Below are 27507 nucleotides of genomic sequence, written 5' to 3'. Positions count from 1 at the left end.
TAAGCCCCTGCCAGCAAACGCAGGGCTCATGGGAATTGTAGTCCATGGACATCTGGAGGACCACAGGTTGACTACCCCCGCCCTAAATGCATAGTCCCCCTGTCCGCCCGATGTTATGAAGCGCAGCCAAGCTGAAGCAGCGTCTTCTAAATGCAAGAGAATTCTCGCTTGGGAGCTGCTGCACGCACGCGCACTTTCCACCTAGTCAAAGCGGTCCTGTTCTCCCAGGAGGGAAAACTCCCAGAAGGCCTCGGGCTGACCTGAACAGGTTGCAGGAGGGGAGCTGCGCTTGAGCGCTTGCATTGCAAAGCCGGTGGTTTCGGGCTCCCCCTGCTTGGAGTGGCATTTGGTCTCTTCCAAAAGTGGGCGGGCTCTGGCTGGAGAAAGCGGCGGTTGGGGCGGGGCAGTCCGGTAGGAGCCTTTGGGAGGGAAAGGAGCTGCTGTCCCGGCCAGGATGCAAAGTACCGATGTGGGCAACAGGGAGGAGGGCAAGATCTGGCACCGCAAGCCTTCCCCAGCAGCACAGCAGGGGTAACCGTACAAGAAATTAGTTTCCGTTTCCGTCTTGCTTAGGTCCAGCTTCTGTTTTAAAAACGGAATCTCTCTATGTAGAAGCAGTATACCTGATTTGCCAGGTAGCTGCAAGCTGGAAAATTCTGCTTAGATTTTTCTTGTTGTGACTTGCCTGCATAGTGCAGGGAGTTGGACTAGAGGACCCTGAAGCAGGGGTGGCCAAACTGTGGCTCTCCAGATGTCTATGTACTACAAATCCCATGAGCCCCTGCCAGTACTGAGGGTTGTAGTCTATGGATATGGAGAGCCACAGTTTGGCCACCCCTGCCCTGGAGGTTCGTTCCAACTCTATGATTCTGCGATAGATTCCATAAAGGGGACAGGCAAGGTTGTGGGTGCTGGTGCTAGGAATAGCTATGGAACTCATAGGCTTGTCTTATATATTATAAGTATAAGGTTACTGGCCTGTCCAAGTTGGTATCATCTCCTCTGGCTTGTAGCTCTTGAGGGTTTCAGACAAAGGTCTTTCAAGATACTGGTTTCCTCTAGATGGAGATATTGAGGATGGAACCTGGCACCCTGCATGCAAATCAGGTTCTCCGACACTGAGCCCCATGATGGATAAACTCTACCATCCAATTTATTAACAAGGGTGCAGTCCCAGAACCACATGATTGGCTGCTGTTGTGAATGGAAGGTGAGGCTAAGCAGAACTTGGACCAAATAAAAAGCAATTCTAGTGCCCTTTACAGTTGTCCATGATGATAAATGTTAAAATCTGATTCATTGTCTCAGTTGCTGCTTGGTGGTTTTAGATGAATGGTGGCTTGGGTGTATTTTAGTCAAGAAGATTTCCCTGAAGAATTTAAAGCTATCTCAGGACACCTTGTCGGCAGTCTTAGCTTGGAAAAGTGCAAGTTCAGGTGCCCAGACCTTGGTATCTTCAGGATCAGGTATGAGGCTGAAAGAAAGCTCCCTTGGGACTTGTAGTGTGATGGCTCGAATTTTGGTGGTTGCTAGGTTACCTCTAGCCATGGACAGGGGATGCAGTAGAATTGCCAGATCCAGGCTGGGAAAGAGAAGAGCAGATGTTCCTGTTGCTATGACCGTGAACAAATGCCCTAATGAAGTAGTAAAGGCAAGCTTGTAACTAGGATTCTGCTAAATGGTGCAAGCTACAATTTTGTTAGGTATGTCCCACCATGGGTTTTCCAGTGCTAACTAGTCTATTCCCATCAGCTTAGTTCTCTTTTCTTATACATCATAGACCTCTTTGCTTTTATTTTGTATCTGTTATCCTGGTGACACTTAGGTGACTTTTTAATTACATTTTCTCCCTTTTCAAAAATGTTACATTTTATCAGAAGATTTTCTACATGGTGCATATTGACCATCCCCCAAGGATCTTAGTCCCTTCTAAGTCAATGGCATAAGGAAATTTGGAAGGTTCTGGCTGGGCACTCTTCTTGTACACAAAACAGTCTGGCTTGCTCAGAAAAGCTAAATAGTGCTTATATGAGGAAGAATTTGGGACCTGTGTAGTTTAGCCCAACCAATCTCATTTTGTGTGGATGGTCTTGGATCGCTCACTTCTACTTGGACTGGGCTGTTAATTTCTCCTTGTATTCCCAGGATCATCGCAAATATTATCCACAATACGACGGGTTATCATTCCAAGACGATCCGTTTCTTGCATGTGGCCTTTGACAGCTCTGGAGATTCATTACTTGCTGGAGACCATCAAGGGAATATCTATGTTTTTGATCTTGTGGGCAACCGGTGGGTGAGGCTTGTTTATTTTTAAGTCTTTTTTTTCCTCCTGTATAAAACATATTAACAGCGGGCATACAGTGATGTCAAGCAATGGGCAAGGTAGTTTTACTGATATTGCTGTTTATTTTTAAATGCTCTGTCCTGCTTTTCTTATTTATTTGATTGAATGATTGCATTTGTATGCCACCCTCCCGTAAAGGCTCGGGGTGGTTCACATAGAACAAAATAATACATCAAACTCATTGATCCTAATGAATGAACGGTAACAATAACAAAAACAATGAACAGAGAAAACCTTCAGCATATAAATAATCTAGCAGGCCCATGGCTGGTACGATTAGTCACATGGGTTCAGGGAGGGGGGATTGGGGCCCAGTAGCTGGTTTTTAGTTTGGGTCGACTTCAACCAAATACCTGGTGGAGGAGCTCCCTTTTGCAGACCCTGCAAAACTGTTTTAGCTCCGTCAGCGCCCTGATCATCTTTGGGAGCTTGTTCCACCAGGTGGGCTACAGTAGCGATCCCCAACCTGTGGACCGCGGACCACATGTGGTCCTTTGACTAATTGGAGGTGGGCCCCGAAGGACGCCTTCTCCTCCCCCCCCTGGCCCTTTACCCCAGCCCTTTACAACACACTTCATTGTTGTGGCGTGTCTGTATCTTATTTTGAAGGGATGTTTAAACATTACCATAGCGATCAGAGAGCGCTAGGGCAGTGGTTGAGTGTAGAGGAGTAAACTACCCCCCCCCACCGGGCCTCAGTAAAAGGCGTTGAGTGGTCCCCGGTGAGTGGTCCCCGGCGTTGAGTGGTCCCCGGTGATAAAAAGGTTGGGGACCACTGGGCTACAGACAGAGAAAGTTCTGGCCCTGGTTGAGGTTAAGCAGACTTCCTTGAGGCCAGGGGTCACTATCCAGTTGGAGGTGGTGAAACGTAGAGCTCTTTGAGGGGCAAGTTCCCTTTGCCCTGTTAAGATCCCATTCAGGTCTTTGCATTGGTACTGTGCTATGTCTTCATAATACTGTATTAAATGTAAGAGTGCGATGAATATAACTCTCCATTCATGCTTTGTTTCTTATGTCCTGAATGTTTGGATATCTTCTCAGCCATCCAGGTGTCATGGAAAGTACAATGCTTTCTACCTGAGATCTTTGTTCAGACTAATACCCAGTGGCCACTGCTCCATTTTAACCCCCCAATCCCCCTTGCTCCTCTGGGATTCTGGGATGTCTGGAGGAAATGTGCACTGTCCTTGTAGCCTCACCCATTTGATTCAATACATTTTGGATAATTTTTTTTTAAGATTCTGGGATGTCTTCCTGCAGTTCGCAGGAAAAACACAACCACCTTTCAAGGCCACCGCCAGAGATGGTGGTGCCGTAGTAAAGGGACAGAGCAGGAGATTACCCACAACTACCTAATCCACTACTGGGAAAATTTACACCTAAGGCATCTGAGGTCATCAGTTGCACAGGCAGAAAACAGAACAAAGCAATGAATGAACTAAGGGTAAAATAAATGGCCAAGTGGCAAAAACAGGCATGGTTTTGACACTGAGTAAATGAGACGATTCTGCGTTTTTCGCTAGTATCTGAAGACCAAATAAGATGACCGCGTCCCTCTGGTTGACAGTTGCTGTGGGTGTTTTGACAGTTCCTGCCAGTTCCTTTTACTAGCCCTTGAACAGAGTCATTCTTTCAATTCGTTCCAACAGGTTTAACCTGGTTCAGCGCACAGCACAAGCCTGCACTGCTCTGGCTTTCAGTCTTCGCCGGAAAACTGAATTCCTGGTTGCTTTGGCTGACTATTCCATCAAGTGCTTTGATACAGGTAACAGAGATGGTTCGTGAAACTAGTGCTCCAGATAGAGGGCTGTAGGGGGCTGTACGTCTTCACTTCAGTTGTCTGCTTGACCCTAGGCCAGCCCAGCTGGCTCCCATAAAACTGAAGAAACAAAACATCTTCAATGGTAAAAGAGAAATGATCCTAAAGTCATGTGGACTGGTCAAGTGACAAGTTATTCAAACTGGATGGAGAGTCTTTAGTTTGCAGAAGACGAAAGAAGACTTGGACTTTGGAGTCCAAGGCATATGAGGGAAGGCTGAGGGAGCTTGGTCTGTTTAGCCTAGGGGGGAGACAACTAGCTGTGGTGACTATGGAGAAAACTCCACATTCAGGGGCACTAATCCTGAATCCCAGACCTAGGAGGCAACATCAGGGGAAGGCATTGGCCTCTTTGCCTGTTGCTGGCTGTCTAGAGCAGGGGTAGTCAACCTGTGGTCCTCCAGATGTCCATGGACTACAATTCTCATGAGCCCCTGCCAGCAAACGCTGGCAGGGGCTCATGGGAATTGTAGTCCATGGACACCTGGAGGACCACAGGTTGATTACCTCTGGTCTAGAGGAACTGGTTGGCCACTGTGTAAGACCGGATGCTGGACTGGGAGGACTACCAGTCTGATCCAGCAGGGCTGTTCTCATGTCCTTAACCAAGATTTTAAACCAGAATTAAAGAGTAGTCAAGAATCCCAGTTTGTGAGAGGAGGGGAACAAAGATGCATATCTGCATTCACACCTCAGGTGAACATAGTAGGTATTCAGTCACCATCCACTATGCTGCACATAAAAAGAGAGGAGCCAAACACATGCTCACGCCGGGCATCAATGGGGGCTGTGTACCTTTTGCATAATGGCAGGCATCTAAAGACAGCCTAGAACCTCTATCTGAAAGCTTCTTTTCTGTTTGTTCTTGTTCTAGGTACCAAAGACCTGGTTAGTTGGATGAGGGGCCACGATTCGTCCGTGTCCTCCATCTCGGTTCACGGTTCTGGCCGATACGCCATCACAACCTCCGCAGATACGGCCCAGCTGTGGGATCTTGACACCTTTCAGCGGAAAAGGAAGCTGAACGTTCGCCAGTCTGTGGGCATCCAGAAGGTCAGGCCTGAGGAAATGTTGCCCTTTTTGTGCCATGGGAAGCTGGTGTCGCTCTCAGCTGAGGGAGAGGGAGGAAACGGGCCATGCGAGGCCAAGGTGTCTTGAGGAACAGCAGCACCGCGGCCCAGAAATTTCCGGATACTGCAGTGGTTGTCAACTAGCACTGCTGGTAGGAGGACTTCCAGGCTCATGTGATCAAAATAGCAGAGATTTTTTTCATAAGAAAGAAAAGTAACGAATTAGGATTCTGGAATAATACCCCTCTAAGTGCATCAGATGTATAAACTACATCATAATTGTAAAAACCCAAAGCAAAAGACCCAGTGTGACATAAGTATAAAAACTAGATAAAAAAGATACATCATGATCTAGTGCAGGGGTAGTCAACCTGTGGTCCTCCAGATGTCCATGGACTACAATTCCCATGAGCCCCTGCCAGGGGCTCATGGGAATTGTAGTCCATGGACATCTGGAGGACCACAGGTTGACTACCCCTGAGCTAGTGCACATTAGCTGTTCATGTTGTTTAAAAGAGATTTCCATTTCTGAATCACGATGTAGCAAAGCCTTGATACTGTGTGCCAAACCAAATTGCGCTTATCCTCCAGTAGGTATTTCAACAGTAAATCCTCTGCATAAGTCAAGAAACTTTCACAGGGATTAAAGCGCATAAGGCAAGGCATAATTAACTCTTTTCTCTCTCCCTCATATAAAGCACAGGGTAATAAAATATGGGAAATACAACAGAGACTAGGAGCCAAGCCCGTTGCATTCAGGAATACAAGGGATGCTAGGTTAGGGGGGTTTACAGCCTCTCCTTCCCCCACGTCCTGGAAAGGCTGCAGGCTGCAGAGAACTTGCCGGGAGGGGCAGTTCTCACGAGGCAGGGATCTGCAGCCTCCAAGCCTCGAAAGGAAGTGGAAGGAGGAGGGGGTGGACAGGGATGGGGGATCGAAGGTGATTGGCTGGCCGCTGGACAAACAGGCAAGCTGGTTGGAAGAGGAGGCACTCAGGGGTGGGACAACCGCAGTGGGTGGCTGTTAAGCGCTGAGTGGCACTTAAGCCATGAGACCAGCTCCTCCTCCAAGGCCTTACCAGAAATATTAAGTGGAACAGATTAGGGGGAGATCTGCTGGATTTGAGTGTGAGATACTTGGCTCTTGCTAAGTGAAAGGAGGAGGCTTGTTTTAAAATACCATGATTAGGTGTTCTTGGCTGCCTTTTCAGGTCTTCTTCCTCCCACTCAGCAACACCATTATCAGCTGCTTTAAAGACAACTCCATCTTTGCCTGGGAATTCGACACTCTTCACTGCAAGTATCAGCTGCCGTCTCCGATAGAAGGCTCTTCCTTGCGTTATAAAGTTTTTGCTGCTACCCGGTACGTTGTAATCTTCATGTGGGCAAAAACCTTCATGGACCGTGCAGAATGTTTTAATTACATTTCCCTCTGGATTTTTTGGGTGTTTTTAAACTAGGGATAGGGGACCTTTTTGACCTGAGTACCACAGCATCCCCCGTAGTCTGTCTGCAGGGAGTGTGCCATAGAGTTGCCAATCTCCAGATGGTGCCTGGAGATCTCCTGGAATTACGAATGATCTCCAGACCACAGACATCCTTTGGGGGAAAGACTGTTTTGTAGGGTAGACACGACATCACTATATCCTCCCCAGGCTCCCCTCCTGTCTTGTAATATTGTCCTCTATCCCCCTCCCTTCCACATTCTGCCCTATATTCCTGTACTCCAGGTAAAATAGTATATATCTCATAAAATGATGCAGGTAGGCAACTTACGGAGAACCATAAGAAACTCTGCTTTTCTTCAAAGGAGGCTGAGGTGGCATTTAGGATTTCTGCCTTTCCCTTCTCCACCTTCCAACGACCCTATGAGGTAGGCTAGCTTGAGAGAGAGCAAGCGGCTTGAGGTCGGGCATGACATCAAAAGACGCTACAAGACTGCGCTCCATCCCTAGAGAGCTTTATTTGATTTGACCTGTGTCGAACTTAGTCCTTTACCTTTGCCCTGGCTATGTTCAGTTTTTGGTTAGCGCGGAAACGCGGAATGGAAGGAATCAGCTTAACCTAATTGCGTTGTTTCGGTGCCGCAGAGACGGCCGGGTCCTGGCGGCGGGTGGCAAGTCGAATCACCTCCACTTGTGGTGTTTGGAGTCCCGGCAGCTGCTGCGGATCATCCAGATGCCGACAAAGGTGCGGTCGGTTCGCCACCTGGAATTCCTCGCAGACAGTTTTGACGGCGGTTCGAATCAGGTCAGTGGCCAGCTTGGAAGCCAAGGAATAGCACTGAGCTTCCCGCACAGCAGAAGCAGGTATAACGCTTTCCTCTGGATTCAGGTTGTAGGCACTCTTTGGTCTTACGCCTGAAGAGATGTGCTACCTTTGGTGGAGCTTATCCTCGGTGCTTCTTTGTGAGTTGCTGTTCAGGATGGGACTTAAACAGAGGCCAGGCCTGAGCAGTGATTCAGTCAGAGATACTGCAGACAGCATACTCTGGAACTGGGTATGTCCTGTAGCTCTGCTTGGAGGGGCAGTTGTGGGTCTGATGCAGAGGTGCAACAAGCCACCTCTCTCAGCAGACAGGAACCAGAAAGCGCCTGAAGCAGAACAGCAACTCATGCAGTGGGGAGAGCCCTGGGAATCCATTGGTGACTTAAGTGAATTCTAATGCCATAGAATCATAGAGTTGGAAGGGGCCATACAGGCCATCTAGTCCAACCCCCTGCTCAACGCAGGATCAGCCCTAAGCATCCTAAAGCATCCAAGAAAAGTGTGTATCCAACCTTTGCTTGAAGACTGCCAGTGAGGGGGAGCTCACCACCTCCTTAGGTAGCCTATTCCACTGCTGAACTACTCTGACTGTGAACTTTGAGACGTGCTGACAGATATCTCCTACCAAGTTGGCTGGAAACAATGGTAATGTGGGTGACATCTAACACTTATTTCCTGCTTTGAATCCATCCTAAATGTAAGCTTTCTCGTGCCCTGTAGGTTCTTGGGGTGCTGAGTCAAGACAGCATCATGAGATTTATCAACGTACGAACGTGCAAGCTTCTCTTTGACGTCGGCAGCCACGAAGAGGGAATCGGCACAGCCGCCCTCAGCCCCAATGGCAGATACCTTGCTGCAGTCATGGAGAATGGCAGCCTGAACTTATACAGTGTCCAAGCTCTGACACAAGAGCTCAATAAGGTCAGTCCCAGGAGAAATGGGAACCCACACAGATAACACGTGGAAGCATCAGATCAGGGCATGATCGCTGTTTTGACACTTTAAGGCAGGGGTAGTCAACCTGTGGTCCTACAGATGTTCATGGACTACAATTCCCACGAGCCCCTGCCAGCAAACGCTGGCAGGGGCTCTTGGGAATTGTAGTCCATGAACATCTGGAGGACCACAGGTTGACTACCCCTGCTTTAAGGGGAGGGGGACACCAGGCCACTTGTTGCTACCACACAACAGAGGGCTCTCACAACAAATGACTAAATTTTCTTCTAAAAATGGTGGTGGCAACAAGAGCCAGTTGGACCCACGTCCTCTGTAACTTAAAGCAGAGCTGCTAGAACAGGGGTAGTCAAACTGCGGCCCTCCAGATGTCCATGGACTACAATTCCCAGGAGCCCCCTGCCAGCATTCGCAGTTTGACTACCCCTGCGCTAGAAGGCTGCCACTGAACAGTACCAAATCTGTGTGTTTGTGTGTGTGTTTCAGCCTCCCCCACCTTTGTTCAAAGTGATCGATGAGCCTTCCAAAGGGACACCCAAGCTGACCGTGAAAGTGACTTCTGGAAGGCCGGAGAGGCCGTGGAAACCCAAAGGAAGCAAAGCCCATGCTAAAATGTTGAGGCCGCAGCCAAATGCCTCACTTGAGGATAAAGAGGTAAGGACACACATGGCAGAGCCGGCCTGAGCTGCTTTTTGCCTGAGAGACATTTGCTAATTGACATGGAGGGAAAGTCCTCTTGCCCAGCCCTAGATGCAAACACACAAACAAAATAGTTATTCATTCATTCATTCGTTTGTTCATTCATTCATTCATTCGTTTGTTCATTCATTCATTCATTCATTCATTCATTCATTCATTCATTCATTCATACCGCCCTTCCATACAGCTCTGGGCAGTTTACATCAAACGTCATAAGGTAATAAGTTCTAAACCAATTCTAATATAAAAGAATGCGTCCAATATCAACTGTCCGTGGCCACTCTAAATACCGTCCTGGCTAGCTCATTTCCCCTGCTGTCTGTGACAGACAGACTAGGTCAACGCTTATTTGTTTGGTGTGGTTGATGGATGGCAGCCATGTTTACATCTGGCAATTTGAAGTCGCGAGAGATGGAAGCAGGCCTGTCAGGGAGCGTCACTCTTCTGACAACCAGTAGTTCTCCACGCTTGCCCGCCTCAGGTGCTGGAACTCTGCTGAACGGCCATTTTGGAAATAGTTGGTTTTGGAAGGCGATAGAGGCCATTTTGGGGAATAAAGAAGGAACCACTGTGGAGACCAGGAAAGAGGAGGGACTATGGCAAGGGTTTAAATTGTGTGGGTGGGGAAATCAAAATGGATGGGAGAGGCAGGAGGAAAGAAGCCAAGGAAGTGGGCAATGGTGTCATTATCTGTGCAGGGGAATTACTGTGTTGGTCCTGTTTTTAGAATGAGCTGCCAGAGGGACTGAACAAGAAACGACTGCAAACCTTGCTGAAGGGTTTTGGGGAGTACCCAGCCAAATACAGGTGTGTGCCTCGCCCTTAATCTCTTGTTGACTGCCCTGTTGTCCAAAATGTACCCAAATGTAAACCTGCCTCATGATTGCAGGATGTTTATTTGGCGGTCCTTGCTCCAGCTTCCGGAAAAATCACTTGGCCTTCAGCAGCCTCTTGGATAAAGGGACCCATTCCGCGTTCGTGCACCTTCAGAGTGAATATCCTATTAAAAGCCGGAAGCTCTTGAGAGTCTTACAGAGGTAATTCCCAGAGGGCAGCTGTGTTAATCTGCAAGGAAAACTCAAAACAAGAGTCCGGTGGAATCTTGGGAAGTGAACAACGTTTATTCCACAAAAGCTTGTGCTGGGATAAAATCTGCTCTGTTTTTGTTTAATTTGTTTACCTGCAGAAGTGAGCGAGCAGTGACTCACAAAAGCTCCTGCCCTGCCACAAATTGTGTTAGTCTTTAAGGTGCTACGAGACTCTTGCTCGTTATTTCATGACTAGGGGCCAAGCCCATTGCATTCAGGAATACAACGGGCGCTAGATTGGGGGTGGAGCTGAAAGAACTCTGTGGATGCCCCTCCCCCCCGACCTGGAAAGGCTGCAGGCTGGAGGTCCCTGGGCAGGGAACTCACTAGCAGGGGCAGCTCTCATGCAGCAGGGATCTGCCGCCTCCGAGCCTCGGAGGGAAGTGGAAGGAGGAGGGGGGGTGGTCAGGGGTGGGGGACAGAAGGCGATTGGCTGGCTGCTGGACAGACAGGCAAGCTGGTAGGAGGAGGAGCCACTCAGAGGCGGGACAACCTCCCTGAGTGGGTGTTAAATGCTGAGTGGCTGATGTGGAACAGATGATAATGCTGTAGTTGCCATAGCAGGAGAAGCGTCTGTGGTTCTTTTAACTTTTCACTGTACTAATCTTGCTAATTGACACAAGGTCTTGTAGACAACTTTTGTGGAAATCATGTGACGGTTTGACCATTTTCTCTGCCTGTCACAGTTCAATCTCCTCTCCATCCACAAATAAATAGAGCTTCCATTCCTCCCCACCCCCCAAGTACATGACAGAGCGCAGCGAGGGGAACGACATGGCAGTGGTTTTCTTCCATAAATTGCCTTGACTACCTCCTGAGACAGAATGACAGCAAATACTATCTTTAATACAAACAGAAATCTGAATAGGTGACTCTGGAGCAGCTTAACTCTTTGCTCCACCAGATGTTTTTCCTAAGCTGGTGCTCCTCTCTGCTGCGCAGGACGCTCTCTGCTCTGGCCCACTGGTCCTCCATCTTTGGCGAGATCCCCTACATCCCTCTGCTGGCCTTCCCTTTTGTCAAACTCTTCCAGAACAACCAGCTCATCTGCTTTGAAGTGGTGGCGACCGTCATAGGTATGGCAGGATTCCGAAGTCTGCACCAGCGGGCACCCTTGGCCATTTGTTGATGTCCACCTCTTCTCTGTGGAGCTTCAGGGGGAGGGGGGGTGCCGCAGAGTTCGGGGAAAGCATGGTTCTTCCTCCCAGTCAGGCTGAGGGAGACTGACCAGCTTGTGGTCACCCTGTACATGGCATCTCCAGTTAAAAGGACTCTCTGATGCTAGGAGGGCCAGTTTGGTGTAGTGGTTAGGAGTGCGGACTTCTAATCTGGCATGCCGGGTTCGATTCTGCACTCCCCCACATGCAGCCAGCTGGGTGACCTTGGGCTCGCCACGGCACTGAGAAAACTGTTCTGACCGGGCAGTGATATCTGGTCTCTCTCAGCCTCACCCACCCCACAGGGTGTCTGTTGTGGGGAGAGGAAAGGGACGGCGATTGTAAGCCGCTTTGAGCCTCCTTCGGGTAGGGAAAAGCGGCATATAAGAACCAACTCTTCTTCTTCTTCTTCTTTGTCTGCAAGACAGGTAGCCCTGTTTCTCTGGAGCAGCAGAAAAAGAGCAAGAATCCAGTAGCACCTTAAAGGCTAACAAAATGTATGAGCTTTTGACTCACACAAGTCTCTCCCCATCCACAGATTTAGTCTTTCAGGTGCCACTGGGCTCTTGCTCTTTTTCTACTTCTGCTGCTTGACACCACAGAGAGGGACTTCTGGTTGTGGTGGGCAGCAGTTGGACTCTGTATGAGGCAGTCTTAGATGTGGCTGACTGGAGTTCCTTGATGAGAGAAAGGAAGGCAAAAAGTGACATAAGTGTTCATCGTGGAGGAAGCCCCCATGGCTTCAGCTCTTCCTCCCTGCCCCCTGTGTCAGGATCCAGGCCAGGCAGGATTCTGGAGATTTTTTTTTGGGGGGGGGGGGGGATCACTTGGACATGAAATTGGGGTCATTGTGGGTGGGTGGGCAGGTCGTTGTGAGTTCCTGCATAGTGCAGGGTGTTGGACTAGATCAGGGGTAGTCAACCTGTGGTCTTCCGGATGTTCATGGACTACAATTCCCATTAGCCCCTGCCAGCAAATGCTGGCAGGGGCTCATGGGAATTGTAGTCCATGAACATCTGGAGGACCACAGGATGACTACCCCTGGACTAGATGACCCTGAAGGTCCTTTCCAACTCTGATTCTGTGATCTCTGGTCTCAGTTTTGTTAGCGTGTTGGAGAAAGAGAGCAAACACACAATATGTGCACCCTATCATATCCTTTCTGTGTGTACACACAATAAGGAGCTGACCAGCTGTGCCTTCCTGGTGACGGAAATTACCTCGATGGTGCGGGGTGGGGGAGATGAAACGTCGTTTCTGGGCTGTTGCCAGATGATGGAAATGTCTCCAAGAGCACTTCTGTTTTCTTTCTTCCAGCGAACTGGTGCCAGCACTGGTTTGAGTTCTTCCCAATCCCCCCGTCAACGTTCTAAGCATGGTGGAAAACCTCCTGGCCCCATCACGACAAAGAACTCCTGCAGCATTTGATGAACCGCAACGTAACATCGCAGGTACACTTTCAACGCATTTTTGAGAAGGGCATACCTATTGCCAAGGGGAGCAAGAGTGGGGTGTGATGGCCCCAGTGGACAGACACCCCCAGGCCATGGGGAATTATCCATAGCACTGGAACTCGACCCCAATAGAGACACCTTCAAAATGGTTCTGAGATTCCTTGGCCTTATGGGCCCAAAACACCCTCCGGCTGCTGCTTAGAGTCGAAAATGATCTCACAAAGTATAAATCACCATAAATTATCCTGTAAAGGGGGCTCTCCCTTGCTCAGTTCGATTCTGCTCTTGTGAGCCTGGCCAATATTCCTGGGGGCAAAGGAAGATTGTTATTTTCCCCTAACTTCCCAGTGTTGTGTAGTGGTTAAGAGCGGCGGCCTATAATCTGGAGAAGTGAATTTGATTTCCCAGTACTCCTCAACAGGCAGCCAGCTGGGTGACCTTGGGGCCAGCCACAGTTCATTCAGAGCTCTCTCAGCCCCACCTACCTCACAGGGTGTCTGTTTGTGGGGAGAAGAAGGGAAAAGTGATGGTAGGCCATTTTGAGGCTCCTTCAAGTTGTGAAATGTAAAGGTATCCCCTGTGCAAGCACCAAGTCATGCCTGACCCTTGGGGGTGACGCCCTCTAGCGTTTTCTTGGCAGCTTCAATACAGGGTGGTTTGCCATTCCCTTCCCCAGTCATTACCGTTTTACCCCCCAACAAGCTGGGTACTCATTTTACCAACCTCAGAAGGATGGAAGGCTGAGGCAACCTTGAGCCAGCTGCTGGGATCGAACTCCCAGCCTCATGGTCAGAGCTTCAGACAGCATGTCGGCTGCCCTACCACTCTGCGCCACAAGAGGCTCTTTCAAGTTGTGAAAAGAGGAGTACAAAAACCAACTCTTCTTCTTCTTCCTCTTCTAACTGGAAGTCATTCTCCATTCTGACACCCCGTGTCAAATTAGATGTTTCCTCTTGGGTTAGCAGGCTGATCAAGCAATCGTGTGACATTGGTCCCTGCAGGCAAGTGACCCAATGACCGTACCACCATCAGGCCTATCTTGGACACACTAGGGAGTGAGGTGTTACGAACAGACCGCCCGTCTTCATACCCTGGGGTGACGGGCAACATTTTGGAACGGGCCTCTCAGTTTAAAAGCTCCCTGCAATTACGAAACAAGTGCAGCAAACTAAGGTAGACTGTCTCATGGTCCCTTAAAAATAAACAAATGGACAAACAAATTTGTGCGATTAACGGCCTTCCTTCCTTCCTTCCTTCCTTCCTTCCTTCCTTCCTTCCTTCCTTCCTCCCTTCCTTCCTTCCTTCCTTCCTTCCTTCCTTCCTTCCTTCCCTTCCCTTCCCTTCCCTTCCCTTCCCTTCCCTTCCCTTCCCTTCCCTTCCCTTCCCTTCCTTCCACTATTCTGGACATTGCATCTTCCTTCCTTCCTTCCTTCCTTCCTTCCTTCCTTCCTTCCTTCCTTCCTTCCTTCCTTCCTTCCTTCCTTCCTTCCTTCCTTCCTTCCTTCCTTCCTTCCTTCCTTCCTTCCTTCCTTCCTTCCATTTATATACTGCCCCCAGCAATTTGACTGTATTCTCTGTGAGGCTGGACTTCTTCTATAGTTTGCCTTTTCTGAAGAAGGGGAGCTCTGTGGCTTCCAAGGGATGTGCTGTGGCAGCCTGCAGTTGCTGCTGAAAACATATTTCATCATCTAACTTGCCATTCCAGGCTCTTTGCTATCACTGGGCCCACAGCTCCTGACTGTCTCATCCATACTTCTTCAGGTATACGCTTGGCCGCTTCTAGAAACCATGTTCTCTGAGGTGCTGACAAGGGAAGAATGGCTCAAAGTGTTTGACAATGTCTTCTCCAACCACCCTTCGTATCTCCTGATGCTGGTTGCCGCTTACGTGATCCGCTCCAGAGCTCCTCTGCTTCACTGCAATCAGAAAGAAGACTTTGAGGTGAGTGTGTCACTGTTTAAGTGGGCCATGTTCTGGACTCTCAGGGCCTGCTCTGTTCTGCCCTCCGCGAGATGGAGTTGTGTGATGCTTTTAGCTGCACAGTCCAGCCCTACCGTAGGTTTTATTCCCGACAGCATTTGTTTTGTTTTGTTGTAAATTGTGGGTTGGCTTTGTGCTTTTTAAAAAAGTATTTTTAATGTTTTGTTCTGTTTATGTTTATATTGTAAACTGCCTTGAAGGTAGAAAGGTGGCTAAAATATATTTTAAATAAAAATTTTAAAAATAGGTGGCCATGCTCTGGAATAGCATCTTCTCTCTCTCTCCCCCCCCCCCCGCTGTTTCCAAGTCCACCCAAGCTCACCTTAGAAGGTCATCTCAGTGAGCATATTGGAGAAACTTTTAACTAAAGAGAATAAAGAGAGCCAGCTTGGTGTAGTGGTTAAAAGTGGCAGCCTCTAATCTGGAGAACTGGTCTTGATTCCCTAATCCTCTACATGCAGCCAGCTGGGTGACCATGGGCTAGTCACAGTCCTGTCAGAGCTGTTCTCACAAAGCCGTCCTGTCAAAACTCTCTCAGCCCCACCTACCTCACAGGGTGCTTGTTGTGGGGAGAACGGAAGGTGATTGTAAGCCGCTTTGAGATTCCTTTGAGTAGTGAAAAGCTGGTTACAAAATCCAAGTCTTCTTCTTCCAAGTGTTCTTTCTGGGAACATGTACGTATTGAGCAAAATAATCTTTGTTGCAGTATTTCTTCCATCACCGGAACAACTTGGATATCAGCGCCATGATGAAGGAGGCCTACCACCTCATGGAGTGCACCCCGGCAGACATCCATCCCCAGCGTATGCTGGATGACTTTGTGCCCCTGACTAAGGGGCAGTACCCCATCTTTAATAAGTACCCCAAGTTCATTGTGGATTACCAGTCCCAAGAGCGGGAGCGGATCAGGCAGGAGGAAATCGAGTACCTGAGAGAGAGGTATGGCTGGAGGAGACCGGGGGACAAGTGTGGCATCTCTCTTTGGTGACTAATTTTTTGAAATGTTGTGCAAATGAGGTTGGGGGAGAAATTGAGATTCAAAATTCCAGAATGGATCGGTCTTGAAGGTGGTCTAACCCAGCCTTTTGATCACTGAAAACAAAACCCCTGAAACATTCCAGTTTCAAGAAACCCCAAAAATGACGTCAGCAGGCCACACCTACATGCCACGCCCCTGAAAGTCACATGGCAGTAGAAGTGACACCATCCAGACACTCCCACCAGGTGTGACATCCCCCGGCCACTCCCAGGGCACAGGAAATGACAGCGCAGAAATATTTTCAGATTATTTGTGAACCGAACTTGACCTGCATGGCTCTGTGGCCAGCTTGACCGTTTCCAGCAGATAAACCACTTTTAAAGCAGCAGAAAAGTTCTCCCGTGGCAGCTTTAAGAGCAACCAAGTTTTATTCAAGGCATAGACACCGAGAGCTCACACCTTGAATAAAACTTGGTTGGTCTTGAAGGTGCCGCTGGATCAAACTTTGTTCTGCTTCTTCAGACCAACCTGGCTACCCGCCTGCATATGCTTTTTTAAACAGCACAGCAATTGTCTGGGTTTTCATTCCAGTTTTTTCTGCCTTTCTTGGCCGCCTCTGACACTGGGACCTCTCGATCTGCCCACCCCCATGCCTTCAAGGGCCCCCTTGGCTCATGCAAGCACTTCATAGAATCACAGAATCATAGAGTTGGAAGGGGCCTCCTGGGTCATCTAATCCAACCCCCTGCACTATGCAGGACACCCACAACCCTCTCGCTCATCCATTGTCACCTGCCACCCCCTTGAGCCTTCACAGAATCAGCCTCTCCATCAAACGGCTGTCCAGCCTCTGTTTTAAAATCTCCAAAGATGGAGAACCCACCGCCTCCCGAGGAAGCCTGTTCAGTCAAAGGCCTCCCTCCCGAGTTTACGTCACCCACTGCACTTGAAGGTGAACATTGCTCTGCGATAGGAGGCAAGTTTAAGCGTAACGTGTGCTTTCACGGAGACTCGCTCAGAGTCCTCCCCAGGTGGAAAAGCACAGCCCGGTTCTCTCGGTGCAGGCAGCTGGTCCATGAGGTCGAGGCGAAAGCGGTCCAGCAGAGGGTGGATGACGAAAAGTGGTACCGGAAGCAAGAGCTGCTCCGTGAGGCTGAGGAGCAGAGGCGGAAGATTCTGCTCAAGGAGGAGGAGAAGCTGGCGGAGCAAAGGCAGAGGTAGTTTCCGTCGGAGGAGCCTCCGGCTTGTGGGCAGAAGCCGCTGACGCTCTGACTGGGAAGGGTTGCTCCTCTGGGGCTGGGCTCGCAGGATGTGGCCGCTTTGGAGCACAGCTGGAAAAGAGCTCTAGCTTCTCAGGGCAGGGCTGGTCCACTAAGGCAGGGGTAGTCAACCTGTGGTCCTCCAGATGTCCATGGACTACAATTCCCACGAGCCCCTGCCAGCAAACGCTGGCAGGGGCTCGTGGGAATTGTAGTCCATGGACACCTGGAGGACCACAGGTTGACTACCCCTGCACTAAGGCCCTAGAACTCAAAAGGGCTGCATCTAAAAGAGTCAGTAGTGGTTAACTAGCGGCAGCTTCTAATCCGGAGAGCTAGGTTTGATTGCCTCCACATGCAGCCAGCTGGGTGACCTTGAACTAGTTACAGTTCTCTTAGAGCTGTTCTCATAGAGAAGTTCTCTCTGAGTTCTCTCCCAAAGAGAGGCCAGCCCCTTGCAGGGAGCTTCCTCTGGTCTTACTGCGGGCCAGTGCAGAATGCCAGCCATACCGGGTCACCAGAATTCTCTGTTGCTGCTTCCAGGTGGGGGGGTATGGCCTTTTAAGTGGTAAGGCAGCCGTCTGACAGCTTTGCCCATGAGGCTGGGAGTTCTATCCCAGCAGCCGGCTCCAGGTTGACTCAGCCTTCCATCCTTCCGAGGTCGGTAAAATGAGTACCCAGCTTGCTTGCTTGCTGGGGGGTAAACGGTAATGACTGGGGAAGGCACTGGCAAACCACCCTGTATTGAGTCTGCCATGAAAACGCTAGAGGGCGTCACCCCAAGAGTCAGACATGACTCAGTGCTTGCACAGGGGATACCTTTACCTTTTACCTTTAGTCAACCTGTGGTCCTCCAGATGTTCATGGAATACAATTCCCATGAGCCTGCAAATGCTGGCAGGGGCTCATGGGAATTGTAGTCCATGGACATCTGGAGGACCACAGGTTGACTACCCCTACTTTTAATAACTTTTGGTTGGATTTGGAAGGCTGGCTGCCGTCAAGAGAGAGCTGAAAGTCAAAGAGCTACAGTTACTGGAAGCTGCAAGGAGGCGTTTTCTGAAATACCAAGAAGATCAGCGGGAAATGGAGCTGAACAGGCTGGATGACGAAATCGCGAGGAAGGTAATCGAGCGAGAGGAGATCTGGTGAAATTGTGTAGATGCATGTTCGATTGATTGATTTACTTATCGGATTTAATATCCTGCCCCTCCCCGCACGCAAGCTCAGGGTGGTTCATAATACCCGCCACCCATCATCTATGAAATCAGTTTAAAACACTGAAAACTTACGGTGCTCAGTTACAACTGCACAGTTCGTCAATCCGCCTCCTGGTGCATTTCCCGGGCAGTCTGCTCTTCTAATTGGATTCTGATTCAGTGGAAGGAAGTACCCGGAGGTGGAGGGAGAATCATAGAATCATAGAGTTGGAAGGGGCCACACAGGCCATCTAGTCCAACCCCCTGCTCAACGCAGGATCAGCCCAAAGCATCCTAAAGCATCCAAGAAAAGTGTGTATCCAACCTTTGCTTGAAGACTGCCAGTGAGGCCCGTAGATTTTATTGGGTGCTTGTTTGTTCTGTCTCAGTCAAAGGCCTGTTGGTAGAGCACAGTTTTGCAGGCCCTGCAAAATTTAGGTAGTTCTGTCAGGAGCCAGGTCTCAACTGGCAGCTCATTCCACCAGGCTGGGGCTATGGCCAAAAAGGCCCTGTTCCTGGTTGAGACCAGATGCACTTCCATCAGGCCATGGACCAGCAACATGTTGGTATTAGAAGATCTTAAAAGTTCTTCTGAGGGCATACTGGGAGAGGCAGTTGAATTGATGTACTGCTGTGTGCCTCTTCCTTGCCTTTCTGGAATCTGCAAATTAAATTGTTAAATTTTGGAATTGTGAAGCATAGAAGAGGATGGGGGCAGGGCTGAGAGCAGTTCCAAGAATTTGAGGAAGAGTACCTTGTTCAGCTCAAATCCCAGGCCTTTCCTCATCTCCAAACCTCCCTTAACCCTGCTTTTTTGCATGTCAGCACTCCATCTTTCTTTTTCTTCTCCATCAGTTGAGCCAAAAAACAATGCTCAGAAACAACAAGTGTTCTGTCTCTTTTGGGGTAAAAATGAATGCCTGAAGCTGCCTTGTATCCACTTGGGTCATTGGTCATTCTGGTTTAATATTCTCAGCTTTTATTGGTAGCTTTCCCCCAGGATCTTAGCCAAAGTCCCATGCCTTCTTGCCCAAAGTCCTTGTAGGATAGCTCTGGATTGGCCAATGAAAGGACTGCAGGGGGGGGGGAGGTCTACAACAGTTATTCATTTTCCAAAAGATGCAGAGAGACTTCTTGAGCCTAGGAGAGCTGGATTCTTCACAGACAAGCAGCCGAGGGAAACTCCAGCCCCTGAACAGCTTAACTTCAAGCTGAAGACCTTTACCTTCATGCCTGTCTCAGTTTTGTGGGGGAGCTTCGAAAGGCCCTGTTGGACTGGGTGGCCCTCAAGTTCCTCCCCCACACACCCCATTTGGCGATTTCTTAGTTCATTTTGAAATATTTGCTAGAAAAGGAGAGGCTGGCGAAAAAGGACGAACCGTTTTCACTCTTTCGGCCGTCCCATGCACCTCTCTTCTAGGCATCCTTGAGAGAGCGAGAGACGGCCGCCACCATTCGTGACGTGGAAGTGCAGCAGATGGAGCTCGCGGCGCAAAGGCGGCTTTTTGAACAGGTGAGCGAGCGTTGCGTGTTCACACAGGGAAGCCACCTTCTCTCTGAGGGCGTTCTGTAAAAGCCAGTACTGTCTCCTTGGACGGGCAGCTGCTGCCCAGGATCTTGACCAAGCCCATATCACTGACTTTTTAATCAGAGGGACTGAAATTGGAGCCCACTAGGTGCAAAACAGGAGCACTGTGATTGAGCTTTCCTTCCTTATGAGATACATGAGATATTGATGTGCTTTCTTTGGGAGGGGGAGCGGGGGGATGCCTTGGCCCTCTTGTTCATACCAGTCTGATGTGTCTGTACATCCTCCCGATGGACCAAGGTGGTAGTCAAGGCAGGGAGAAGCAGACTGGGTCAGAGAGGGGCGAACGCCTGTTGTCATGTGCAGCAAATTGGCAACTTACGTGAATCCCGTTGCTCTCGAAACGGCTCCCCCTGTTCAGTAAGGCGGATTTAGAGAAGGGGGAGAGAAGAACTGAGCTGCTTTGGGCCCACACTGGGGAGAAGTCTGCGCTCTTAACCACTACACCAAGCTGCAAGCAGATTTGAGTGCAGCAGGATCCCTGTCATTTGCCATTTTGCTGTGCATCATCAAGAGTTCACCCTCTCTTGATCCCCTGCCTTGACTCCTGTTTGGGTCACTGGAGAAGCTGTGGCTCAGTTCCTGTGAATTGCTTAGGGCAGGGGTAGTCAAACTGCGGCCCTCCAGATGTCCATGGACTACAATTCCCAGGAGCCCTTGCCAGCATTCGCCAGCGAATGCTGGCAGGGGCTCCTGGGAATTGTAGTCCATGGACATCTGGAGGGCCGCAGTTTGACTACCCCTGGCTTAGGGTATCCAAAGCGCCATATAAATGTTCAGTCCGTCAATTCAGTCCTTATTGGCATATTGGACAAAAGGTACATTCAACAGCCCTTAACAAGCACAGTAAACACATTCACTAAAAATTACCAAGCTAAGGAGTGAGATAATCATCACAATAGATAAAATGCATACAATTTTTTCCTTAGAAATAAGCTACAATTGAAGAAGCTTTAGACTTAATCTTAAAAATGTCTGCAAGGAATTTTGAGACAGCAAATGGGGTTTCAGGGACAGCGTCCCTCAGTTGGCATTCAAGCATAGATTCTTTGCTCACATAATTTCTAGACTGTATAAGGTCTACACTGAAAATATCAATGTGCCAATATAGGGGGAGGGGTATCTCTAAGGCGCAAGGGCCTTTATTTCCTTTAATCTCTTGACAGAAACTGACCAAAGAAAAGGAAGCGTCTACCCAGGAAGTGAAAGGGGAGCTGAACGCCAACCGGACGAAGGCAGACCTTGAGGACCAGCTCCTTCAGAGGCTTGTAGAAGCGGAGCAAGCCGGCCAACGTAAAGCTCAAATGGTAAGGACAAGGATTAAAAGTTGCTGTTTTAAGTTTCATCCTATGCAAAAATCATTTAGAGTTACTTTTTGTGAGTTCTTTCAGCCTCACCCCCCTTTTGGAAGGCCAATCTCCTAGGTGGTTTCTGGACAGTATTCCTTTTCACCTGCGACAGAGAAATGGTGACGGTTTCGAGGCGGTTATTTCAACCTAGTTGTTGTAGCATCCCCAACCCTATCAGTTGTGAGCTGATGAGACAGAAACCAAGTGGGCACACAGCCTCCTCAGATTGTTGGGGCTCACTGAAATACAAGCTTTTCCGTGCCGGTTCCCTTCAGTTAAAATATGTGTTGGCACAGAATTCCCCAACCTTTTTGAGCCAGCAGCCACTTTTCAGGTTCCGCCACAAAGCGAGGAGACTCTTTGACATTTTGGATGGAAGCTGTCTTTAGCCCGCATTAACCCATCGTGTCCCCTGTGGCCAGGCAGCAGCCCTGCTGAGCAGAAGACCCACCTGGCCACGCCCATTTCCTAAAAACAATCAGCAAACACCGTGGCACCCATGGGCACTGTGCTTGGGGACCCCTGTGGTAGCATGTGTAAAACAAGGGCCACTGCTGTGGACAGTAGACTAGTCATTTTGTTGCATGATACAAGACATCTCTTGAGGCGAGGATTAAGACCATCAAGGCTTCTGATTGGCCATCAGATTTGATGGGCTGGGCAGTTTATTTAAAATGTGGCTTTGGCAGTAGCTGCCCCCACAGCAGAAGAATCTCATTGTGTGGCAAGGAAAGCTGCAGCAGCCATTTTGTGGCTGGCTCCACCTCCTGTAGCAGCCATTTTGTGGCTGGCTCCACCTCCTGTAGCAGCCATTTTGTGGCTGGCTCCACCACACTCTGTCAGGATCTCCGAGGTGCCTGCAGGTTCAAAGGTCAGAGGTATCCCTGAGGGATGTAGATATTTACAAAACGCCTCTCTCTTTCTCTCTCCCTGGCCATCTGTGTCTTCGTTTCACTCTCCTGGACCGTATCTCCTTCAGCTGGCTGAGGAGCATCTGGCCAAGGCCGACCAAGAGCTCATCGATGCCGACTGGCGAGCTCAAGCCCTTCACAAGCAGCAGTGCGAGGATCTGGACCGCGAAGCTTGCTACCAGGAGCTGGCAAAGCACCTTCGTGACCAGAGAGTGATGGAGTCGGAGCTGCTGGATACCCTGAGAGAGGAGGAGGCTGAAAAAGTAAGAGCTCAAAGGGTGGCCAAAGGCAGCTTTTGGGTTGCCTCCCCCCCCCCTTGCCCTCCCTCTACCGCTAACGGAGCTAGTCCTCTGTATGTTCATCTCCTGTCTAGTGGGAGGAAGTTCAGGAAAGGAGAGAGCAGCTGGCTGCAGAGCAGGCCATCACCGCCACGTTGGATGCCAACCGGAAGCGGCTTCTGGAGCGTGAAATGGACGATGCCATGGAGCTGGCGGCGAAGCTTCAAGGTGACAACGGCTATTTCGGTGAGTGTGGTGGCTGCATGAAAGCTCGCACGGGGAGTAACAGATGCAGACTCAGTCTTGGACTGGGAAGGCCCGGGTTCAAATCTCTGGTCACGAGAATAAAATGGGAGCCTGCTGCTCCAAATTCCTCAGAGGGAGGACAGAATGCAGGAGCCATGTGCTGTCATAATGCCAACAAAACTGAATGGGAGGAAAGGGGAACACACTGGCAGAATGCACTACCACCAGTCTCTGGTTTCCAAAATTTACATCTTGCCCTTTTTCCATGGAGCTTGCAGGGTGGATGTGTGGGTGGGGGTGACACCACCTCGTTCTTAAACGTGCAAGGTGGGCTGGGCTGGAGTTGATAACGCAGCAGGGATTCCAACCCGGAGCCTTGGGCAAATCGGCCACATCCTGTTGTGGCCAGCGCACTTGCTTTATCCATCCTTCTATCACCTGGACCACAGACCCATGTGCTTCCCTTGGCCTGTTGTAGCGTAACGCTGCTTGTTTGCTTCATTGCAAGAAGCTGAACTGCCCCTTTCGAACCACACAGTTGCGGGAGCCTCAAGGCTAGGCTGCTGCGATGCAGCCTGCTCGGGGCTGCTGTTGAAGACTGTTCCCAAGCCCGTGCTGGTGTGAGAACGAATTGAGGTGGGCCAAGAGAGCAACATTCAAGACGGTGCTTGTAAACTTCAAAGCATTGACGGCAGTGTGTTGAGTCCTGGCATCTGCCAATCACTGTTCGAGAGCGCTTTTTACATTGTTGCATCCCCTATTGCAGGGGTAGTCAACCTGTGGTCCTCCAGATGTTCATGGACTACAGTTCCCATGAGCCCCTGCCAGCGTTTGCTGGCAGGGGTTCATGGGAATTATAGTCCATTGACATCTGGAGGACCACAGGTTGACTACGCCTGCCCTATGGGGTCACTATTTGCTTGTGACGCTTTGCACCCCGGTTGGGGGTGGGTACTTTGAAAGAAAAGCCGGTTTTGAATTGAACCCTATGCACCACCAAGAGGGGGACCATTCCCATCTTCCTTTCTCCCCACCGCAGCCACCCATATCACACGGCTTGTGGTCCATATCACTTCCTCCAGTCTCTGGCCTGCCCACTATTATTTACTTATTTAAAGGTAAAGGTATCCCCTGTGCAAGCACCGGGTCATGTCTGACCCTTGGGGTGACGCCCTCCAGCGTTTTCATGGCAGACTCAATACGGGGTGGTTTGCCAGTGCCTTCCCCAGTCATGACCGTTTACCCCCCAGCAAGCTAGGTACTCATTTTACCGACCTCGGAAGGATGGAAGGCTGAGTCAACCTTGAGTCTGCTGCTGGATTGAACTCACAGCCTCATGGGCAAAGCTTTCAGACTGCATGTCTGCTGCCTTTCCACTCTGCACCACAAGAGGCTCTTATTTACTTATTTATGTATTTATTAGTTTTATATACCGTCACTCCCGGACCAGCTGGCTCGTGGCCGTTTACAAGCATAGAAATAGACATTAAAACCAAATCTGATACCCATAGAGGGCTGCTGGGAAAGGACACGAGGGGAAGGCAGAGAAGACCGGCCCGTCAGCCTCTTCCGCTGGCAGTGCGCAGGATGTAGCCCTTTATAAACGCTGCCACTTATCCATTTTCTCAAAACCGCAAGACTTTCCTTGCTGCTTTCAGTGAATCTAAATACTTGGAGTATCCTTGGTTGAAAATGTGATGGAACCGAGTCTTGTAGCTTAGCAACACCCCTGTCTGTTTTCTGCAGAGAGGCTGCGTGACTTGAGAACCTCCCGATCCCAGCAACACCATCAGACACCCCCTAAGGCAGCTTCACAGCCTGGCAACATCTGCTTAAACAATTCATCGACAGTGGACTCCTCGGAACCCTGTAAGTGTCAGCCAGGAGTCATTTCCTTAAATTCCCCACTTGGCTGCTTCCTCAGCTTCCCAGTTGACTGCTTTGCTGTTTTTTACAATGTGCGGCAGGGATGGGGGGGTGGTGATCCAGGTAGATGTCTCTGCCCCTGCTCATCAGATGATCCTAAGGCTAGAGCTGGATTTAAGAAGACTTGGCTTTTATACCCCGCTTTTCACTGCCCGAAGGAGCCTCAAAGTGGCTTATAATCGCCTTCCCTTCCTCTCCCCAAAACAGACACACTGTGAGATAGGTTGGGCTGAGGGAGCTCTGTGAGGACAGCTCTAACAGGACTGTGATCGGCCCAAGGTCAGCCAGCTGGCTGCATGTGAAGGAGTGGGGAATCATACCCAGCTAGCCAGATTAGAAGCCGCTGCTCTTAACCACTACACCAAGCTGCCTCCCATTGCTGGGTTTATATTCCACCACCCAACAGTCCTTGAGCCTGCCTGTCAATGCATATCTGGTGATATAACTTCTCGGGGCATAGCCAACTTCTCGGGGCATAGCCAACTTCTCGGGGCATAGCAACTTCTCGGGGCATAGCCAGCTGATATCAGGGCTCTTAGAAGCCTGAAAAAATATTTCTGGGGCTCCATGATCAAAACACTGTGTTAAAGATTCAAAAGATCACAGCTGGGAGTTAAGGCCTGCCAGGGAAACATAACTTGGGACTGCTTTGATCCTGAGAAGATACTTTGGATCTGTAGTCCCTTTCTAATGCCTACTCTTCTCTTTCTCTCTCTCTCTTTAAGTTTCTTTAGACAGAGGACGACAAAATCTGGAATCTAAAGAGCGGGAACTGATGGCGGAAGTCAGGCAACTGAGGCAAAAGCTTATGTCACAGGCGCGGGCAAAATACACTCCATCACCCGATGCCCAGTGGAGCAGCTGAAGGGATCCGATCCACCTGCCACATGAACTTCAGTGATTTTTCATATAGGGAATCAGAGAGATTGGCTTTTTACACTGTTGTAAATGTTTTTAGAAATATTTTTGTATATAAAAAACCGAAACCCCCTCCCTGTGTGTCAGTGTGTTACTGTAATTTTAAGCCAGTGTTTTGAGTAGACATTTTAAAATAAAAAGTCAGCATTATTTAAAAGATGGCTGTTTAACATACAGAGAGAAACAGTTCAAAGATGGGCAGCATCTCTGTAACCCAAGTCGGCTGTCCTAAAATCCATTCCAGTTTATTCTTCCAGCTGGCCAATATTTATAATACCAGAAGGAAACCAGGGTAGTCCTATTCATTGCAACAGGACTAAGTTCACACATAGAATACATTTTAGCTGGTTTGTGTTGCCTGTCAGAATTAAATGCAAGAATTATCTTGTGTAAAGTTTTGAGCTGGTCAAAAATAATCCCATAGGAAGAACCAACCGGAATAGGGGAAGCTTTCTTATTTTCATGCTCTCTTGTTAAATACTTCCTTCCTCAGGAAAGCTAGCGTGTCAGGGTGCTTTAATGAACCATTCTTCCTGTATTGTTGATTTGTTTGCAAGGAGTTTGATGGAGGCGAAGGCTGTAATTCGGCTATATAACCACACCCAGCATTCTGAGGACATCCCAGCTGCAGAGAATCAAGACCCCTCTTGATTAGGCTGGTTAGAAATAAGCTTGATTGGCAGTATATCTCAGAAGTCCTTTGCTGCATGAGCATCTAGAACAGTGGTTCTTAAGCCTTTTCTGGTGGCTGCCCCCTCGGCTCCCAGTCCAATCCCTAGTGCCCCCCACCCACCCACCCACACAAGGACACACATCGATACACCCCGCTTTCCTGGTGTTAGGGCTACTACAAATTCAAAACAACACTATATTGCCCACACTTCGTTCTTGGTTGTTGTGCAGATGCCATATGTCAGCCTGATTTCAAAGGGTTTAGACTGGAGTGACTCTATTTAGGATTGCACTGTAAATGCCTTGAGAGAGAGACAAATATTTCAGATGAGGATCACGAGGCTTAAAATTAACAACAGTGCAATGCTTTTAAATCTATTCAATCCATGGCCGGATACAATATGCAAACTAGGGTTGCCAGCTCTGGGTTGGGAAACACCTGGAGATTTTGGGGGGTGGAGCCAGCAGTGGGTGGGATTTGGGGCGGGGAGGGTTCTCCGTGAAGTATGACGCTATGGAGCCCCCCCCCCCCCCCTCCAAAGCAGCCCTTTCTTCCTGTCTCTTGCATTTCCAGGGGATCTGCAAGTCCCACCTGGGACTGTGCAGGGAAGCACAAATTATTAGTCGGAAGTTGCCTGGGGAGGGGGGCGCCCAAGGTTTGGGCAAAAAACGTAAAGGAAAGGCAAAAGATCAGGCATGAAGCCACAAAGAATTTCTCTCCTGCACGTAAATTCCGTATTTTCGCACGCCGACTGCAAAACTCTGCACAGTTCTTTGGGGATTCGGGACTGCTTACTTCGCAGTCAGCCTGCACAGGCTCCAGCAGCATTTGGCTGCTACGTTGAAATCGGCTCGGGGCGGATCGTTCCCCTGAAGCCCCCAGCAGCCTGGATTGGGCGATCACGGTGAACATTTCCCCTTTGCAACTGCAAAAGACCAATCAACCTTTTAAAGTCAAGCGTGCTTGCAATGTCCAAGTGCTCTGCAGAAGCCCAGGAAAACGCCCGTTTCGTTTTATAAAAAAACTCTGCCTTTTAGCTGTTATCGGGAAGGAAAAGATTCCGCTGCCCCGTGTGAGGCTCGAACTCACGACCTTCAGATTATGAGACTGACGCGCTGCCTACTGCGCTAACGAGGCGGCTGGTGTTCGAGGAGCCAAGTCTGATGAGAAAAGCTGTAACGATGGGAGTGGTCTGACGATTTGGCCTCGATTTCCTGCTGATTGCCGTTCAGGAATGACGGCGCCGCTGTGGGCGGGAGGGAAGGGCAAGATCGTCCTTTGCATTGACCCCGGTAGCTGCGGAAGAAGGCAGCACGGGGAAACGGCTCTCATTGGCAGGGAATAAT

The 27507-nt window shown here is 49.5% G+C and overlaps 1 protein-coding gene and 1 non-coding gene across 2 annotated transcripts; one reads left to right on the top strand and one right to left on the bottom strand.

The window, feature by feature from the left end:
• The first annotated feature begins 355 nt into the window (after positions 1 to 355).
• Positions 356 to 25627, top strand: TBC1D31 (TBC1 domain family member 31). Its single transcript, XM_077351572.1, is given in 25 exon segments — positions 356 to 531; positions 2146 to 2292; positions 3997 to 4112; positions 5041 to 5219; positions 6447 to 6598; positions 7326 to 7485; positions 8224 to 8424; positions 8944 to 9111; positions 9884 to 9963; positions 10046 to 10082; positions 10084 to 10193; positions 11187 to 11320; positions 12719 to 12745; positions 12748 to 12797; positions 12799 to 12852; positions 14617 to 14796; positions 15542 to 15774; positions 16879 to 17031; positions 18063 to 18198; positions 19693 to 19785; positions 21027 to 21167; positions 22189 to 22383; positions 22494 to 22644; positions 24391 to 24513; positions 25296 to 25627. Coding segments are annotated over 25 exon segments (3237 nt in total). The 5' UTR covers positions 356 to 454; the 3' UTR covers positions 25436 to 25627.
• A 1598-nt stretch (positions 25628 to 27225) lies between these two features.
• Positions 27226 to 27298, bottom strand: TRNAM-CAU (transfer RNA methionine (anticodon CAU)). The gene has a single exon. It is a non-coding gene; the product is annotated as a tRNA-Met (tRNA).
• Between the last annotated feature and the right edge of the window lie 209 nt (positions 27299 to 27507).

This window comes from Paroedura picta, chromosome 9, assembly GCF_049243985.1.
Source record: "Paroedura picta isolate Pp20150507F chromosome 9, Ppicta_v3.0, whole genome shotgun sequence".
Classification (NCBI taxonomy): Eukaryota; Metazoa; Chordata; class Lepidosauria; order Squamata; family Gekkonidae; genus Paroedura; species Paroedura picta.
Note: the sequence above shows the minus strand (reverse complement) of the source record. Positions and strands in the feature narration are given on the sequence as shown.